This window comes from Salvia hispanica, chromosome 3 (genome assembly GCF_029641045.1).
Source record: "Salvia hispanica isolate PSC_SH4W2 chromosome 3, Shi_PSC_v1, whole genome shotgun sequence".
Classification (NCBI taxonomy): Eukaryota; Viridiplantae; Streptophyta; class Magnoliopsida; order Lamiales; family Lamiaceae; genus Salvia; species Salvia hispanica.
In genome coordinates, this window is record NC_142694.1 from 14,737,614 (window position 1) to 14,758,371 (window position 20,758).

Genomic DNA, 20,758 nt, shown 5'->3' on the forward strand with positions numbered 1-20,758 from the left:
TAGTATAATGCGATTTATCTAATTATTTTGTTTTATGTATGCGTAGCTTCCAAGTTTTCATTTTTTTACACAATAAACTTCAAAAAAGAATATATAAAAATTAATTAAAATAACGAAGAAGCATAATTCAATTCATAAAAAAGTTTATAGAGCCGATTGGTTCGTGACCACATTTCTTTAAATATGAATTTAAAGTAATACGAGTAGTAACTTTTTAGTCACTGGATTATGAATTTAACTAAATGAAGCTATTTAATAACTGTATTTTTCTTGTGAATGTCTGGTCCTAATTAAATGTTTCATATTTGATCGATGTGAATTTTTGATTTTGTTGGTAAGTAAAAAAAGTTAGTGGAATGCGAGTACTAATTTTATATATTACATTTGTAATGAAAGGTGAGTAAGATTGGGTCGGTCCATTGTCAAAAATGATAAAAGTGAAATGAAATAGAGTATATATTAGGAACCGTCTAAATAAAAAGATATGAGACATTTAATAGGGACCAGAGTAAGTATTACCTATTTTGAGACCTTGAAATGTTTTCATTTTGTATGAGTAGAAATAATTGTATCCATATATATCTAATTAAGGTAATCCATTTTAAGATCTAATTCCGTTAATATATTATCATAGTTTCGAAATTCAGATAATTAAGTTATTAGAATGGAGTATTATGCTTAGCCTCCACGTATGGCCTCTGCTATAAATTCCATGCGATTTCGTTTCAGAATTTATACTCCCTCCGTCCCAAGATAAGTGACTTATATTCCTTTTTGGGATATCCCATTATAAGTGACCTATTTCTATTTTTAGTAAAAAGTCATCTCTCTTACTTTATTCTCTTCTCTCTTCTTTTCTCTACTTTTCCCTCTCTCGTACTTTACTCTCTCCACTTTAACTTATTTAAATACCATTCCTTAAATTCGTGCCCAAAAGAAGTAGGTCAGTTATCTTGGAACGGAGAGAGTATATAAATAAATAAATAAAATTGAAACGACTTCTCAAAACCTCAGTCATGGCTACCACTCTTCTCGTCGGACCACCGGAGATCTATTACTACTATCAACAACCACCCAAATTCGCCTCTTCCTCCGCCTCCGCCGACCCTACCACCAGGTCCGAGCGGAGATCTATTAAAAAATCAGTAACGAAAAACAACTCTCCGACGCTTCTGTCGTCGGGAAATCCCTGTTTGGATTTCTTCTTCCACATCGTTCCAGACACGCCGCCAAAATCCGTCATCAACCGCCTGAAGCTCGCGTGGGATCATGATCCGCTCAAAGCTCTCAAACTCGTTTTCAATCTCCGCGAAGTGAAAGGCACCGGCAAATCTGACAGGGAGGGTTTCTACACCGCCACTACCCCCAAACCCTAGCCGAAAACGCAGCTGCCATCGCCGATTTCGGCTATTTCAAGGATTTGCTCGAGATCCTCTTCCGTATCCTCGAAGGAGCCAAAGCGCGAAAATCGGCCAAACGGATTGGAGAGCTCTGGAAATCTCAGATACTTAGCGAGAAGGGGAAGAGGAGAAGAGGCACCAGATTAGCAGAAGCTCTCAAAGCAAGGGCGGCGTTTTACCGTAGGAACAATTCGACGCCTGAAGAGAGGAGGATCCAGAGAGCGAGGAGAGTGGTGGAGAGATTCAATCACGACGCTGATTTCCGATTCCTGCACGATCGCATTTCCGATCTCTTCGCGCAGCGGTTGAGATCGGATATGGTGATGTTGAAATTGGGGGAATTGAACAGAATCAGCCTCGCCGCGAAATGGTGCCCCTCTCTCGATTCGTCGTTTGACAAAATCACGCTGCTGTGTGAGACCGTAGCGAAGAAGGTGTTTCCGGTGGCAGAGTTTCCAGAGTATGAAGGGGTTGAGGAGGCGTATTACACGTATAGAGTGAGGGATCGGCTGAGGAAAGAGGTGCTCGTGCCGCTGCAGAAGGCGTTGCAGCTGCCGGAGGTTTACATCGGCGCCAACGATTGGGGATCTCTGCCCTACAACAGAGTAGCTTCGGTGGCAATGAAAAACTACACTTGTAAATTCTACAAGCACGATGAAGAAAGGTTTAGCGAGTATCTCGAGAAGGTGAAGTCCGGCAAGGCCACAATTGCGGCTGGCGCATTGCTTCCTCACCAGATAATCGAATCTTTGAATGATGGAGACGGCGGCAAAGTGGCGGAGCTGCAGTGGAGGAGAATGGTGGATGACATGGCGAAGATCGGGAAATTGAGCAATTGCCTTGCAATCTGCGATGTTTCGGGGAGTATGATAGGGCTCCCGATGAAGGTATCCGTGGCGCTAGGGATTTTGGTATCGGAATTGAGCGAGGAGCCATGGAAGGGGAAGCTCATCACTTTCAGCAGAAAACCAAAGCTTCAAAAAGTGGGAGGGGAGAGCTTGAAATCGAAGACTGAGTTTGTTAGAAGTATGGAATGGGGGATGAACACTGATTTCCAGAAGGTGTTTGATGTAATACTGAAAGTGGCGGTGAGAAGAAGCTGAAGGCGGAAGAGATGATAAAGAGGTTGTTTGTGTTCAGTGATATGGAATTCGATCAGGCATCAGAAAATCCATGGGAGACAGATTATGAGGCGATAGTGAGGAAGTTTAAGGAGAAGGGATATGGAGAATGTGTGCCGGAGATTGTGTTTTGGAATCTCAGGGATTCGAAGGCGACGCCTGTGGAGGCGAACCAGAAAGGGGTGGCGTTAGTGAGCGGATACTCCAAGAATTTGATGAAAATATTTCTTGAAAAGGGAGGAATCATGGATCCAGTGATGGTGATGGATGCTGCAATTGCTGGTGAAAAATATGAAAAACTAGTTGTATTTAGTGAGCTTGATAAAGTTGAGCAACGAGCTATGCTCGCAAAAAGGAAGGAGGAGGAGGAGGAGGAGAAGGAGAAGGAGGAGGAGGAGACGGAGTCAGAGAATGAGGTGGATGACAGAGAAGCTTTGGATGATGCTCCTCCACCTCAGCCTATCGACCACAAGCCCAGCTGGAAAGACGTCTTGTTAAAGCCATACACTCGGCCTAGCGAATGCATCGAAAGTTGAAGAAGCCCTGAGGAGGAGGAATTCAGATGTGGTGGTTTGCCTCTGTTGTCCTGTCACCTTGGGTTAAAGAGTTATTCGAGATCCTTCATTGTACTATACAATGTAAATACTGACAAAGATTCAATGATAATCATTCCATTTTAATCTGAAATTCAATTCAGATTCCCCACAACTGCATCCGTGGAGGAGGTAGTCAAGTAGATGAATTGAGAAGCCAATATGTGCTCTTAGTTTCATTTGTTTCATTTGTGTAAACAAAAAACATCTTTCCACTAAATATAACTTTGAGAAAAATGGGGAATAATTCCAAGTATTACTAGTCAATAGTAGCAACTTTAATAAATATCACTCTTTAAAATTTATTGAAAACTCAAATGATTCAGGAGACAACGAATCAAAACACCTATGTAGTTCATCTCCTAATATGATCCGGGACAAAGAAAACCAAGAGAGAAGCTTATAATGCTCGACTCAAAAGAAAATACTTAATATATAGTAGTAGTAATTAAATCAAATAAGAAAATAAATATCCAAAAGAAGTAAACAAAGTCTCCATAACAAGTTGGTGGAACTCGGTTTCGCTGCGGGCAGGTCTCGGGCCTTGGCTCCTGCTCCTCATGGGCTGCCGGCAGCAAGCTTGTGTCGGCAGCCGTTGGGTCCGTATCAAAAACTCAAAGTGCTAGACCAAGATGGTTCACATAAGACGCAACAAAGCTCCCCATAAGACTCAAAAATAGCATCGATTACATTAGTGAAACAAAGCTCCCTGTGCACTCAAAAATCCCCTCATCACAATGCTGCGATAGTGATATATTTTTTTTGTGCGTCATGCAAATGAATTTTCTTGCACGATAATCATACACAAACACATCCTTATAAACTTAAAAAAAAAACACAACCAGTGAAACCAGTACTCGATCGAGGTGGTATTTCATGCGAAGGCACTTCCACGTGCATTGCACGATTCCAACTCATTTTTTTTCCTTCAAAACTCGACTTGTAAATTTGTACAAAATTTTCATATTTAGAATGAAAATTAAAGCGGAGAAATGAGTGTTCATCTTCTGCAAAATACCGAGTATTAACATAACTGGCCCCACCGTCGTCGACTGTTTGAAACACTCCATTCCTCATGTCGAAGCTTAGTATTAGGTTATCATAAAATAGGCAATGATCACTGCGCATCGTACACCCATACACGCGCCAGTGTGCAAAATAGCCATTCTTGCATGCTGATTTCATGGGACTAACATCCGGGTATAAGTCCATACTGTCAAGGACGACACGGGCGTCTCCAGCCAACTCCTTCCATGCACCAGTCTTTCTTGAGTAAACATGGGCGTGGAGACTGCGGTGTGTCTTGCATTCCAACAGTTGCACAACTTTGTAATCTTCATCGTCGTAACCAATAGCAGCTGAGCATTTGGATATTTCACACGAGCGGTTGGGACAGGGTGTAAATGATGGGAGATTCATGAATTGGCCTAGAAAAGGGTTGCATATGGCTATGGGCCCCCTGCAATATGAGTTGTTGAAGCATATTAGACCGTTAACTGGCCCATGAAAATCGTTAAAATGGGCGGTCTCGTACGAGATTAATGACTGCCTGTTGTGTTGCACTCGAATTCCATTACCGGAGAAAATAACGTGTAGAAAGACTGTGTCTTCTGATTTGCTGCAATTGTTGTTGTGATTGTGAAGTTTTTGAAAAAGCGGAGATTCGATGACGCGACACCTGTATTTGCATACAGTTCTGAATCTCAACAGACACTGCACGGGTAGATGCAATAGAATCTCTGTCAACACATCGTTGTTCATTGCTGTATGTTAAATTTTAATGGTAGAATTTGGAGTCAGAGAATAGACCTGTATGTGAAGGTCGAGAAAAAAAGAATAATCAACTATGTTAATTGTGATTAGATTTTAGGTATTGCTATCGTACATATTCAGGGAATAATTTCCACGTCGTTACCAATTACTACCATATTGTAGTAGGATATTCGATTTATAAAATCAATAATATCCAAATTCAATTGATTAGATTTTATTTATACTTACCATATGCTACACAATATTATTGCTTTAGTTCCAAGTCATTAACAGATTGGAATTGGAGTAATTTTTCAGTCAATAAAATATTCAACGATATCAGTAATTTCCAAGTCGTTACCATATTAAAGTAATGTACTCTCATTTTTAAGTTAAAAAGAAAACTCAAACAATGTATCTGTAAAAATTATAGAAAACCTAAAACAATTTTAAGAGACGGCAAATCGAAATTCTAAAAGAAAACGATTACAAGAATTAACTAAAGAATAAAAAGGACGGGTAAATGCCACAATTAATGCTATATTCTATAATATATTATTATCTCTGTCCTGTTAGTGTTGAGTCGTTTCTCTTGGTCACGAAAATTAAGGAATAAATATTTATTAAAATAAGTACTGGAGTGCAAATAAAATAGTGAATTAAATAAAATAAACAAGTAATTAGATAATAATGTTAGAATGAAGAAAAGATTATGGAGAATCAAATCATATATCAATCAAGAATATTGTCAGGGATACTCTTTATCTTGTTACCATAGATTTACAAGCATACATAAAACCTCTACTTTAAGGGTGATTCAGACGTGAAATAATATACAGAGAATAATCCCAAACCTAAAGTGTTTACATTCTCCTTTTTTCCCATGGCTCTAATATCATTTAATAAATAAAATATGAGAGAATAAAGTAAGTGAATGGTTTGGCTTTCGGCAATAAAGTAAAATAGAAAAAATAAAGTATAATCACAAGGGTATAAACAATAAGACCCCAAAAATCAGTCTCAAAATCCGGCACGGTCCATTTTTCTCTTGTCATGTTAGCATTTTTATTTCAGTCACAACAACTGCAATAAGGCAGCCCAAAATCAGCCAGACAGCCACAACATGTTTCGCCAACAGTGAAGAAGTATAAAGAGAAGGGATATGGAGAATGTGTGCCGGAGATTGTGTTTTGGAATCTGAAGGATTCGATGGCGACGCCGATGTCAGCCCAGCGCATGCATCGACAGTAATATCGTGAAGAAGAGTTATAGAGTTATGCCAAGGGTTAAAGAGTTATTCAAGATCCTTCATTGTATACATATAAATAGTGACAAACAGTGTGTGCGAACTCATTAAATGATCATTCCATTTGGAAATTAGGATTGCTTTTTAAAACAGAATACTAAATTATGAAATTTCAATTTTGAGAAGAGTAAATGCCAAATGTGGTCCCTAACATATGATCGTTTTATCAATTTGGTCTTTAATATTATCTTTTTGATTATTTGGTCCCTCACAAATAAACTCGGACCCGAATCAGTCCTCACTTATCAGTTGCAAAATGAAATGAATAATTTGTAATTTAATAGGAATTAAGAATTATAATTAGGTATAATTAATTACCATTAGTAATTTAATATAGTCAAATTGCGGTCATCGTCTATTTTTTGACGGTTCTGTTAAGTGGGACCGATTCGGGTCCGAGTTTATTTGTGAGGGACCAAATAATCAAAAAGATAATGTTAAGGACCAAATTGATAAAACGACCATATGTTAGGGATCACATTTGACCTTTACTCTTTTGAGAAAGATGGGGAATAATTCCAAGTATTAGTCAATAGTAGCATTTTCAATAAATATCCTTCTTTAAAATTCATTGAAAACTCAAATAATTCAGGAGCCAACAAATCAAAACTTAAGTAAATGAAACACCTATGCAGTTCAACTCCTAATATGATCCTGGTAAAGAAAATCCAAAAAGAAGCTTATAATATTCAACTCAAAACAAAATACTAATATATAGTAGTAAAAAAATCCAAAAGAAGTAAACAAAGTCTCCATAACAAGTTGGTAGAACTTGGTTTCGCCGTGGGCAGGTCTTGGGCCTTGGCTCCTGCTCCTCATGGGCTACCGTAGCAAGCTTGTGTCGGCAGTCGTTGGGTCCGTATCAAAAACCCTAACTAGTAGACCATGACGGTTCACATTAGACGCAACAAAGCTCCCCATAAGACTCAAAAATAGTATCGATTACATTAGTGAAACAAAGCTTCCTTTGCACTAAAAAATCTCCTCATCACAATGCTGCGATAGTGATATGTTTTTTTGGTGCGTCATGCAGATGAATTTTCTTGCACGATAATCATACACAAACACGTCACTGTAAACCTCAAAAAAAACACAACCGGTGAAACCAGTACTCGATCGAGGTGGTATTTCATGCGAAGGCACTTCCACGTGCATTCTGCGATTCCAACTCAATTTCTTTCCTTCAAAACTCGACTCGTAAATTTGTACAGAATTTGCATTATTAGAATGAAAATCAAAGCGGAGAAATGAGTGTTCATCTTCTGCAAAATACTGACTAGTAACATAATCGGCCCCACAGTCGATCGTGTGAAACACTTCATTCCTCATGTCGAAGCTTAGTATCAGGTTAACACGCTCTATTCCATAAATTCCCACCCTAAGCCCATACACGTGCCAGTGCGCAAAATGGCCATTCTTGCATGCCGATTTCATGGGACTAACATCTGAGTATAATTCCTTATTGACAAGGACGACGCGGGCGTCTCCAGCCAACTCATGGACGTCTCCAGCCAACTCCTTCCATGTACCTGTCTTGCTTGAGTAAACATGGGCGTGGAGACTGCGGTCTATTTTGCATTCCAACAGCTGCACAACTTTGTAATCTTCGTCAAAACCAACTGCAGCCGAGTGTCTGGAATATAGACACGAGGAAGGTAATGATGGGAGAATCTTGAACTGGCCTAGAAAAGGGCTGCATATAGCTATGGGCGTCAAGAGATACGAGGGGTTGATGCAGATTAGACCCTTAACTGGCCCATAAAAACTAACTCGTTCATCAACAAGCGAGTAGGGCCGCTCTACATCATTAAAATGGGCGGTCTCATTCGAGATTAATGACCGCCTATTGTATAGTACTCGGATTCCATTATTTGAGAAAATAACGTGTAGAAAGACAGTGTCTTCTGATTTGTTGCAATTGTTGTTGTGAGTGTGGAGATTTCAGAATGTAATGCCAGGATTTGCAGACAGCTCGAAATCTCAGCAGACACTGCACTGGCAGATGCAACAGAATCTCTGTCAACACATCGTTATTCATTGCTGTATGTTAAATTTTAGTGGTAGAATTTGGAGTCGAGAATAGACCTAGTATATGTAAAGGTCGAGAAAAAAAAATCAACTATGTTAATTAAGTGATTAGATTTTAGGTATTGCTAATTGCTATCATATATATAGCTGTAGAATCAATCGTGTTATATTAAATAAAATCAATGATATCCAAATTCAATTGATTAGATTTTAGTTATACTTACCATATATTGCTTTAGTTCCAAGTCATTAACCATATTGGAATTGGAGTAACTTTTCAGTCAATACAATATTCAACGATTACAAGAATTAACTAAGAATAAAAAGGACAGGTAAATGCTACAACTAACGCTATAGTAGTATATTCCAACTCCGTCCCGTTAGTGTTGAGTCATTTTTCTTGGCCACGAAGATTGAGGAATAAATATTTATCCTATGATAAATCGAAGAAGAATAGAGGTATTTTGAGTAAGAATAATGTATTAAATTGAAAAAAAAAAAAGTGATTTCAACCGCATCTTGCAGCTGAAAATGACTTGCAATAAAGCCGCAAAAACAACAGTACCGCCGTCCGTCGCAGCTGCGCCTATTTTTGCGGTGGCCAGGAAATTTGAAGGTTGCAATGAGGCCCCAGATTCAGTGACAGCCGCAACTATTTTCTTAGGGCCTTATTGGGGATGCTTTAAGAGGATAGGGTATGAGAGAAAAGTGCATTAATAATTGCCGAAATAGGAAATATTTCACTTATGCCAAAAAGGAATAGGTCCCACGTAGATTGGGACAAAGAGAATATTAATTAGCATATGGCAAGTCGGATGACGATCCTTATGAGGGAGTATTTTTTATGGACAAAATGAGTATGAAATATAAACGACTAGACTAGAGTTGAAACTAGTTGAGAAATAAACGAACTTGAAATTAAGGCAAACAAACTAGACCACACTTAGAGAAAAATAAGTAAATTTCGAGATAGAATAAGTGAAAGCTAAAGGACAAGCAACTGGGCAATTTATTAAACTGTGCGAGTGGAATAATTGATTGCAGGTAAATAGAGTTGTGTATTTTTTTTAGAAACCTTATAGAGTAGAAAAACTTTGTGTTACTCTTTTCCATGACTTTAATAAATTTTTTATTTCAATAATGATAATATTTTACTCTGTAAATCTTAATAATAAAAATCTAGAATATTTTATTTCTCTGGAAATTAAATTAAATTTGAAGTCTAACAACGACGATTTCACAATATTTTTGCTATGACATATTGGGGTAACTAAGTAATCGAAACAAACAGAGATATAAAAAAACATAGATTTACGTGGTTCACCAGCGTTGTGTTGGCTACGTCCACGGGCAAGCACAGAGAACATATTTTATTATGATAGCGGTTTCATATTAGAGTTATGTGCCCTACTTCTATACAAATAGACACACAAGATAAGCTAGGCCCAATACGGCAAATAGGACCCAATACAACGAGACCCCCGTTTGGGAAAAAAACAAAGAAAATGCTTCACTCCTTACCCTAGTCACTTTCTTCAATCTTCAGTGAACCAAGGGTGTTCGAGAGCCTCCATGGCTGATATCCTCTCACATGGGTAGTACGCGAGAAGCTTCTTAAGCAAATTCAATCCCGATTGGCTGAGTATTGTCTCTCCTGAAATAGACACTATCAGCTCTATTAGGTTGGCCTGGCCGCATAGCACATCCTGTATGCATTGAAGCTGATGTTTGTCCGACCGCCCATGAAAGAGGGGCGCATCCAACACAAACTGCGCCATCATGCACCCCACTGACCAGATATCGACCTTACCCGTACACCCTTCCCATTCACATAGAGTCTCAGGGGCCTTGTAAAACCTAGTCCCCACTCCCCGGCCCCAGGGGAGTCTAACATCGGCCGCGAGCCCAAAGTCGCAGATCTTGACTACCCTACCCTCTCCCCCATAGAGAACGTTGGCCGGCTTGAGATCCCTATGCATCACCCCATTCTCGTGGAGGAACGCCACGCCCTTTAGTATTTCCAAAATTAGGGTTTTGACCAAGTTTGGCGGGAAGGGTTTCCCCAATTGCTCCCTTAGGTTTTTGAGGTCGGATTCGACGTGCTCCATCACGACGAAGATGCGGCCGTTGGCCAACAAGGGTCTCTTGAACCCGACGATGTTGGGGTGGGGCGGGAGGAATTCGAGGATTTTGATCTCCATCTTGGTTGAGCGGGTGAGGCCGCGGAGCTCCTTCTTGAGCGCCACGGTCTCCTTGGTTCTCGTGTCACGGGCTTGGTAAACCACCCCGTAGGAACCTCGGTTGATCACGTTCAGAATCACGTAGTCATATTTAACTTCAACTTCGTCGTCATCCCACTGCTGGTTCCGGTTTTCGAAATCGAAGGGATTTTCGGGAAGACCGTAATCAGCCATGATAGAAAAGAAGCTTTGGCGAGAGGCCTAGTTAATTAGGCATTGGATGAATTTGAGAAATTAATCTCAAAATCTGTCGTTAGAGCTTAATTTTGATTAGTTTATATAGATGGATTGTTGTCCTTTTCTTTATTACTAGAACTCGATGAAACAAAAAATATGTGTTACACTGAAAATTAGTTATTGATTTTGTTGTAACTTTTCCCCCTAATATCTATAGTTTAATTATCATATCTACCTGAAATCTAGTTAATTAGTCCCGAAAATACCGCTAACAACTATATAACACTTGATCAGCTTTAATTAGTTTGTTTAATCTCTTTGTAAGGGAATTTTCATGTATAAAACCGTACTAGTATATCTGATTAGTTATCAGGTGTCTTCCTAAAATCTAGTTAATTTATCTTTACGAAATATACAAATTAGAAATTTTTAATTATTGCTAAATTAAAAGAATAAGAGAATACCTAATTTCGTAAGAACGTCTAGAATTTTTTTATATATATAATTATTACTCCCTTCATCCCACAAGAATATGAACTCTTTCCCTTTTAGTCCATCCCAAAAAATATGCACTTTCTAATTTTGGAATTCTTTTCTCTCTAATGTGATGAGACTCATTCTCCACTAACAATATTTTAATTATTTTTTCTTTTCATATTTCTTACTTTACCAATTTTATCTTAAAATCCGTGTCAAATTCAAAAGTGCATATTAATTCTTTTGAGACGGAGGGAGTACTACTATACTATTATCATTTTATTTAAGTAAAACTGTAAAAGGGTAATTGACAGCTAATATGGCAGATACAAATAAATTTTGAATTTTCTCTTAACTTAAACCTTAGTCGTAAAAATTAGTACTATGTTGTTGTTGCCGATTTCCCACTGTCTCCTACATCAAAACCGTTCCATTGGATAAACTGGATTCGAACAAATACCGTTACAAGTTACACCTAACTGCTGTGAGTTCAAGTATTTGCACTTCAATCCTCGGTCTCTTTCCATATTCATTAAGCTTCCACAAGCTCAACATAATTTAAAATTACAAAAGTTCAATTAATATAATTATTTCATTATATTTTGTTAACACTTGCATGTATTAATTTAATGAAATGATTTCTTAGTTTTTACATATATTCTATTAGTTTAGAATTTTAGAAGATGTGATAATGTGATATTCTAAGTGACAAAGCTTGCTAAAAGTATATGTTCAGGGTTCTGCAATTTATACTTTCCATTATTAATATTGTACAGATTAGATTAAGTTTCCTCAAATTTTATTGATTAGTTAGCCTACAATCTATTTGTCAAAATATTCAATTTATTTTATAAAAATAAAAATCAGCAACACAAACTAAATAAATTGTCACAATATTCAAATAGATTTCGCAAAAATCTTCAACACAAACTAACTTCGACACTTAATCAGAAAAGTCTTACGTCATATAAGAAAGTAATAGTATCTATACAATGATTATCAACTAAATTTTTATTCGAAGATACTATGCTTTTGAAATTTTATTAATAGAATTGAGAAGGAGTAAGATCATGATCATGGTGTCATAGAGAATGAGCATGTTGAGGAACAGGGACATGAACATGATTATGAAGTTTTGGAGAATGATCATGACCACAATGTGTTGGAGAATGAGCATATTGAGGAGCAAGGGTAGGATCATGATCATGTTGCTTTGGTGAATAAGCGTGTTGAGGAGCAGGGACATGAACATGATTATGAAGTTTTGGAGAATGATCATGACCACAATGTGTTGGAGAATGAGCATATTGAGGAGCAAGGGTAGGATCATGATCATGTTGCTTTGGTGAATAAGCGTGTTGAGGAGCAGGGGCAGGAGTAAGACCATGTTGTTTTGGAGAAAGAGCATGTTGAGGAGCAGGGGCAGGAGCATGATCATGATGCTTTGGAGAATGAGTATGATTGCAGTGTCTTGGAGAATGAACATGCTGAGGAGCAGGGGCAGGAGCATGGTCTTGGTATCTTGGAGAATGAGCAGGGGTAGGAGCATGACCATGACCTTTTGGAGAATGAGCATGTTGAGGAGCAGGGACAGGAGCATGACCTTGTTGTTTTGGAGGCTGAGCATGTGGAGGAGCAGGGGTAGGAGCATGACCATGGTGTTTTGGAGAATGAGTATGATTGCAGTGTCTTGGAGAATGAACATGTTGAGGAGCAGGGGCATGAGCATGGTCTTGGTATCTTGGAGAATGAGCAGGGGTAGGAGCATGACCATGATCTTTTGGAGAATGAGCATATTGAGGAGCAGGGGCAGGAGCATGATCCTGCTGTTTTGGAGACCGAGCATGTTGAGGAGCAGGGGTAGGAGCATGGCCATGACCTTTAGGAGAATGAGCATATTGAGGAGCAGGGGCAGGAGCATGATCCTGCTGTTTTGGAGAATGAGCATGTTGAGGAGCAGGGACAGGAGCATGGCCTTTTTGTTTTGGAGGCTGAGCATGTGGAGGAGCAGGGGTAGGAGCATGACCATGGTGTTTTGGAGAATTAGTATGATTGCAGTTTCTTGGAGAATGAACATGTTGAGGAGCAGGGGCATGAGCATGGTCTTGGTATTTTGGAGAATGAGCAGGGGTAGGAGCATGACCATGACCTTTAGGGGAATGAGCATATTGAGGAGCAGGGGCAGGAGCATGATCCTGCTGTTTTGGAGACCGAGCATGTTGAGGAGCAGGGGTAGGAGCATGACCATGACCTTTAGGAGAATGAGCATATTGAGGAGCAGGGGCAGGAGCATGATCCAGCTGTTTTGGAGACTGAGCATGTTGAGGAGCAGGGGCAGGAGCATGATCCTGCTGTTTTGGAGAATAGTCATTAGGAGGTGGAGCATGGTCGTGGTGGGAAGGTGGGCAAGTGTGCTTATGTTCGTGGTGATGAGAGGGAGGATGATGGTGGTGGTGATGTTTAATTTGTGAACCAATATTCCCCATCACGTCACCTTCTAGTTCACGAGCGAGGGAAGGGGTATTGGTGATAGCCAAGAGCCCAAGAAACAACATGAGACCATAGATATTTGACATTTTAATTAGTTACTTCGTGTTGATTGTCAAATTAGTAATAGAGGCACGGCTTTATATAAGAGTGCATGTCTTATTTTTCCACTATTGTTGCCTCTTTATTGTAGATACTTTCCGTGTTTGGATATTTTGACTCAGAATAATATTTATGATTTTGATTTCTATATATAAAATGCGATTAACATATTTGGATTGCCGGCAATAAGATCTCGACTTATTTAGAAAATAATACATAACGCCTATTATTTAGTTTATTGTACTTAGTCAAATAAGTTTAATGGTCAATGATATGATATTCTATTATTGTAGTTTAATGGCTGAAATTAATTTAATTTCCCTAAACAAATGTATTTTCTTATTATATAGTTGAAAACATTCAATTTCGTGACGGAACATAATCATTTAGATCTATATAAAAAAGATAAATTAATTGATACTTATTTTATTTTGATGGTTTTAATTCCATTCAATTTGGCTTAACGGTTTTTCTTATTCGTCCATTTTTACAATTTTTGAATTCATAAATCAGATAACATTCCATTTAATAATATTTGTGATTAATTTGATGTAGGTAATAAGACACACATGGTTCATAATTACTAAAACATTTTTTATTTAACCAGATTCATTTATTTTTAAATTAGTAACTATTATTTTTGTTAAATTTTTTTTTTAATAAAGGTAATATATTTAGAGAAATATTCCTCTCTCGGTCCCACAATAAGAGTTCTATTTCACTTTTACCATAAATGGCAGGTAGGCCTCGCATTCCAGTAACTCATTTCACTCGAATTCTATTATAAAACCAATATATATAAGTTGACTCATATTTCACTTATTTATTCAATCTAGTACTTTTTTTAAACTCCCTCCGTCTCTCACTCAAGATGGTCATATCCGTGAGTGGCACAGGATTTTAGGAAGAGTTATTATGTGGAATAAAGTTAAGAGGTAAAAGGTAATTGAATATTTTAATGAGAAGAGAGGTGAGATGATGTTATTTCCAAAATTGGAAAGTGGTCATTTTGAATGGAACGAATGGAGTATTTCTTAAAACTTGTGTTATAACTAAATAGGACTCCTATTGCGGGACGGATGAAGTATTATTCAAATTATTAAAGCTACCATTCTTGTGGATAAAAGTTGGAGTATTGTTATTTTCGGATATTATCTTTTATATAATTGTTCAAATGAATAAAAATGAACTAGGAGTACTATTTTTTTAATGTACAAAAGTTATTGTTCTATAATTGAAGTTATTATTTTTATAGATGAAAATTACTTCATTCTACCTAAAAATTTGTCACAAAATATACTAGTAGTATTGTTTTTGAATTTATATACTATAAAAATTGCATTTGTATCCAAGGAATAATTTGACAATTTTCAACTCTATTCGCATGAGAAAAACAGAAGTTATTCCTTTATTCTAGTTATTTCCTAATGCATACAATTAAAACAATTTGAACCATACATTTTATTACTATAGTAACTTTAATTATTAAAAAAAGAAGTAGTAATAATAATTATAATAATTTGCCAAAATAATTTTAATGGGGCAGATGGAGTAATTAGTACTCCCATGTGAGTATACGTCACTATATCATATATACAAAATAATAATTTTAAAATAATCTGAAATAGAAAAAAACTTAAGGTTAAACTTAAATAAGGTTAAACTTAAATAATCTGATATGTATGAAATGGGGTATGGAATGAGCTGTGGATTAACGAATATAAGAAATACTTAATCTCCCGTGTGAACGATAAACTATTAAGATCGGATGACGATTAAGATCTCTAATGAACTTTGAAAATAATACTCCATTACATAGTATTAATTACTTAAATATAAATTTAAAATTCTAACCGTTTCTTTAAGAATAAATTTATAGTTTCGATAATAATCAAATTGGTAATTATATAAATATAGAAATGTTCTCGAAAATACTTTAACCTAATACTAGGGCATTCCATATCCCATATATAATTGCATCATCAACTCAGAATAAAACCAAATATCAAAATTCGCCGCTCCTTCAAATTCCCCCTTTTTGAATCGAATCGAATCAAAACCGGAGCCCTAACTCAATCTCACCGATCGCAGATGGCTTCGAGGGTGTCTCTGAAGGCCGGGAAGGGAAAGGTCGTCCGGAAATCGGCGGCGGCGGACGAGGAGGAGGGTTCCGTGGCGGCGGCCGGGAAGTTCGTCAAGGAGTGGAGCACCTGGGCCATGAAGAAGGCCAAAGTCGTCACTCACTACGGATTCATCCCGTTGGTCATCATCATCGGCATGAATTCGGACCCCAAGCCATCCCTTTCTCAGCTCCTCAGCCCCGTGTAAAATCAATTTTGCGATTTGGGTATTCTGATGTTGGATTTCCCTAGCTGTTTCCGTTCTTCGCTGTTGTGTCTATCAGCCGACTTCACGATTAGCTACTAGTAGTTTATATGCTTTTGTTGTTAGATTTGGGAATTTGTGCACTTTGTTATTGGTGGTTATATGCTGCTAGTTAATCGAATTTGTTTGGGCTACTGATTTCAATTAGTGTTGATTTCTGATAATAATGCTGAATGTGGATTAGCATAAAAATGGTGTCTTGAATTTGATTTTGTTTTCTTTCACATTTGTTTTGAGAATAATTCATGATACACTTGGGAGTGGAGATGCCTTGTAATCTAGTGCTTGATGGAATGTTAGTAATATGATGGTATCTTGATTTCAATTAGTAATGCTTTCTGATGATAATGTTGAATGTGGATCAGCATAACAATGGTGTCTTGAATTTTAAATTGTTTTTTCCACATCTGTTTTGAGAATAATTCATGATACACTTAGGAGTGGAGATGCCTTGTAATCTAATTCTTGATGGAATGTTAGTTTTCTGATGGTTTTGTGATTTCAATTAGTAATGCTTTCTGATTATAATGTTGAATGTGGATCAGCATAAAAATGGTGTCTTGATTTTTCTTTTGTTTTCTCTCACATGTGTTGTGAAAATATTACATGATACACTTGAGAGTGGAGATGCCTTGTAATCTGATACTTGATGGAATGTTAGTAATCTGGTGGTATCTTGATTCCAAATAGTAATGCTTTCTGATTATAATGCTGAATGTGGATCACCATAAAAATGTTGTCTTGATTTTCCTTTTGTTTTCTTTCACATTTCTTTTGAGAATAATTCATGACACACTTGAGAGAGGAAATGCCTTGTGATCTAATGCTTGATTGAATGATAGTAATCTAATGGTCTCTTGATTTCAATTAGTAATGCTTTCTGGTAATAATGTTGAATGTGGATCAGCATAAAAATGATTTCTTGATTTTTCTTTTGTTTTCTTTTACATTTGTTTTGAGAATAATTCATGATACACTTGGGACTGGAGATGTCTTGTAATCTAATGCTTGATCGATTGTTAGTAATTTGATGGTATCTTGATTTCAGTTAGTGATGCTTTCTGATAATAATGTTGAATGTGGATCAGCATAGGAATAGTATCTTGAATTTTCTTCTGTTTTCTTTCACATGTTCTGAAAATAATACATGATGCATTTAAGGGTGGAGTTGCCTTGTAATCTAATACTTGATGGAGTGCTATTTTTTGCATGTACATGATTACACTTCAATTTCGATGTGATAGCGGTAGGACTTGTTTTGTATATTTTCTTATGTGGATATGGAATTTCTGAATTTTCTTGATATGTTTGAGTTCACATATCCGAGTCAAATAGTTTTCCTTGTAATCTAACATCTCTGGTTGCCTGCTACACTGATGTTGTGTCTACATGTTTTAATGCCCACAGACAGTAATGTAGTAAGTAGTGAGTAGTGACTATGTTCACTCTATCCCTTTTGTATCAGCAGTTAAGATTTCATCTGAATTGCTACCTCACTGTATAGTACTATGTGCTGAATATTTGTTTGGGTCTCTTTGGATATAGTATGAGAAGTATGTCTGATTTATACATGCCGGAGTCATATTTTTTCATGAAATTTAAGCTCTTCAAGTGACTGCTTCACTGATTTTGTACTGTTGTTACTACATGTTTTCTTACTGCCCATGGATAAATATATCTAGGCATATTATGTAGGAGCTATGTTGATCTAATAGGATCTTGCAAGAAACATGAAGATGATTATGAGCCGACTCGTATGGATAATGAGGAGGAGGATCTATGGAGTTTATTGGTAGGTAGTTAGACTGTTGCTGGAATTGAATATCTAGGTTTCATCTGAATTGATATCTATTGATCTCTCCTGACACAGCTGGAGAATCTGATGCAAAGTATACCAAAAATCTTGTTCTTGGAGATTTGGGCCATCAGATTGCTTCAAGAATCAATCTGATTATATGTTCATATCTTGCATCAGGATTCCATGAGTCCTTGTTTCTTTGATTCTATACAAGGAAATCTAGAGCTATATGTTGATATACTATTTCTTTGATTTTATTTGCAATGCAACATGATGTATGTATCTCGTTTGCTTTAGGATTTGGGATCATGTTGAAATTCATATGGTTTCATCATCTTCACATCATGTGTTAGATTGAGGAATTGATGAGTAGATAGATGTGCGAATGTGCCTTGCATATAGTGTCCTTAGACGTTATGTGTAAAGTGTTTTTTTATCGAAATAAGCAATAACGTTCCTCAGTAGTGGCAACTGCGGGAAAGTATCTTACCAACTTAGATACGTCTGATAGTGAACATTACATGTAAAGTTTGATGCGCGATTGATGTGAATTTTGTGCTCTTTTACTAGCACGCGGAGGTAGATGGACATCATGATAGATGGTTTTGGATGTGTGCTCAATTTGCCATACAAGTACATGATAAAGCAACATTTTGAAATATAGTATAGTAGTATTTTTTTAGAGTATTAATTACTCCATAAATTATTTTATGTGCTAAGTACATGATGAAACAATATTATTAGACGGGTAAATTGTAAAAAAAAAAAATTACTCCAAAATTTTAAATTTGTTTTCAATTATCTCACCACAATCAAGCCCTTGGCGTGCATACGCATTTCTTACACTTTAGATTCCCTTTTATGTGAAGTTGCTTTCAATATGATTTTTAGTTTTTCATACTCTGATTCCCTTTTATGTCTCACAATTTAATCATCTATTATAGTATTTTTTTTATTTATTTTCTCACAGTTCTAATTCCATATAAATATTTGATGTGAAGTTGCTGTCAATTTGAGTTTTTTTTATTTACTTTTTTTCGTAACTTGATTTCCTTTTATGTCTCTGTTTAATTTTCTATTATATTTTTTATTTATTTTCTTACAGTTATAATTCCATTTAAAATATTTGAATTTTAAGATCATAAATTTATTAAATAAATAAAAAATTTCAGACATACTAATATTTTTAAGATCATAAAGTGATGATTTTTACAATCTAAGAATGAAAACTAATTCTTTAGTTCCAAAAATATATTATTGAATTATGTTCATGTTTTTTGTTGGTTTTCTCAAAAGTAGTAATTTCCTGTAAAAATTTCATTAAAATTTCAAAGTTATAAAGAAATGAATTTCAAACACATAAACATTTATTTATACATAAATATGTAAATATATTTAATTTAAGATCATGAAGTAATGATCTTCATTATCTAAAAATAAAAAAAATTCTTTAGTTCTAGAAACGTGTATATTACATAATATATCATAAATTTAATTTTAAGCTATACACTTCTATATACACTCATCTCCTACCGCTTGCGACGACATTGATAGTAAAAATTTCACAATTATAATTTTGGCTCTCAATGTTAAAATTTTGTTCTCTACACTATGCATATTATTCATATTTTTTAATTTTGTTTTTTTTTTGTATATTGACAACATTATTTTTTGTATTGGCGATGGTTTTCTGCTATCATTACAGATATAAAGTCACCAAAAATTCTATCATGTGATAATTGAAAATAGTTCCAAATTTAATAATGGAATATTGGCATATAATATCATGGAATTTTTAAAAAGTTGAGTTTTTTCCATGAACTTTGAAATTGACAAATAATATCACGAACTTTACCCCGAGTTTGTTATTTCCAATCAATGGAAAAATTCCAACTATATTAATAGATTGAATAACAATTTTAGAGGTTGTGCTTCAAGAAAAACTATCCTCAAAGATTGAAAAACTTGAAGCTCTCGAAGTTGTTGTCGAGAAATTACGAAAAAAAAATCCGTATCATGATACTCCCTCTGTTCCATAGTAATGGAGGCAAAACTTTGCCCGCAGGGGCTTAGCGCAGTTGGTTCCGGGGGAGCAGATATTGCTGCAAGGAGCTGGGTTCGAATCTCACTATTGGCGTGTGGGAGCTTCCATCTCTCAGGCACAAGTGTGAGGCCTTGAGAGATGGGCTCCTGTCAGGACAGTGGGTTGAAGATCTCCTCTCTAACGGGCCGCTGTGTACCCTGGTTGAACCCCCTCACAAACTGTCGGGCCGGGGTGTGGGGGCGGCTGGGGTGACCGCATCACCTTTTTTGCTGCAAGGAGGCAAAACTTTTCGGCACGGAGATTAAGAAAAATTGTGTTAGGTGAGTTAAGTAAAGAGAGAATAAAGTGGAAAATGAAAAAGGTAGAGAGATGAAGATAGAAAAAAGTAAGAGAGAGTAAAGTAGGTGTGGAAAAATGTATTGACTTTTACTAAAAAGGGAAATGATTCTATTACTATGGAACGGACGAAAATGGAAAAACGCCCCTACTACTATGGAACGGAGGGAGTATTATTTATCATAATTTTTTAATTGGAAGGAAATAACAAACTCGGAGTAAAGTTCGTGATATTATTTGTCAATTTCAAAATTCATAAGAAAAAAACACAACTTTTTAAAAGTTTCATGATATTAGATATCAATAACTCATTATCCCTTTAATAATTTTTGTGGCTTATTTTCATAATTACATGTACCATTGACTGTATGATATATGACAATTTGCCTTTTTTTTTTAATGTACGGCTATATATCATTTATGACAATTTGCCTTTCTAAAAATATATATGCCTTTTTTTCAAATGTGTGGCTAAATCATTTATGACAATTTGCCTTTTCTAGAATATACTG

The 20,758-nt window shown here is 36.4% G+C and overlaps 4 protein-coding genes and 1 pseudogene across 4 annotated transcripts; 2 read left to right on the forward strand and 3 right to left on the reverse strand.

The window, feature by feature from the left end:
- The first annotated feature begins 1,016 nt into the window (after positions 1-1,016).
- LOC125209299 (uncharacterized) lies at positions 1,017-3,208 on the forward strand (annotated as a pseudogene).
- Positions 3,209-3,720: 512 nt separating this feature from the next.
- On the reverse strand, positions 3,721-4,875 carry LOC125209300 (putative F-box protein At4g21240). The gene is made up of 2 exons (XM_048108899.2): positions 4,133-4,875; positions 3,721-3,823 (listed from the first exon to the last, which is right to left on the reverse strand). Exons 1-2 carry the CDS (start codon positions 4,873-4,875, stop codon positions 3,721-3,723), a joined length of 846 nt encoding a protein of 281 aa, XP_047964856.2.
- A 2,269-nt stretch (positions 4,876-7,144) lies between these two features.
- LOC148930225 (uncharacterized) lies at positions 7,145-8,210 on the reverse strand. The gene is made up of 2 exons (XM_089066391.1): positions 8,057-8,210; positions 7,145-7,971 (listed from the first exon to the last, which is right to left on the reverse strand). The coding sequence occupies exons 1-2, from the start codon at positions 8,208-8,210 to the stop codon at positions 7,145-7,147; spliced, it is 981 nt and encodes a 326-aa protein (XP_088922517.1).
- Positions 8,211-9,735: 1,525 nt separating this feature from the next.
- LOC125209301 (cyclin-dependent kinase G-2-like) lies at positions 9,736-10,614 on the reverse strand. The gene has a single exon (XM_048108900.2). It carries the CDS (start codon positions 10,612-10,614, stop codon positions 9,736-9,738), a length of 879 nt encoding a protein of 292 aa, XP_047964857.2.
- A 5,054-nt stretch (positions 10,615-15,668) lies between these two features.
- Positions 15,669-16,260, forward strand: LOC125208934 (mitochondrial import receptor subunit TOM7-1-like). Its single transcript, XM_048108467.2, has one exon. It carries the CDS (start codon positions 15,775-15,777, stop codon positions 16,009-16,011), a length of 237 nt encoding a protein of 78 aa, XP_047964424.1. The 5' UTR covers positions 15,669-15,774; the 3' UTR covers positions 16,012-16,260.
- The last annotated feature ends 4,498 nt before the right edge of the window (positions 16,261-20,758 follow it).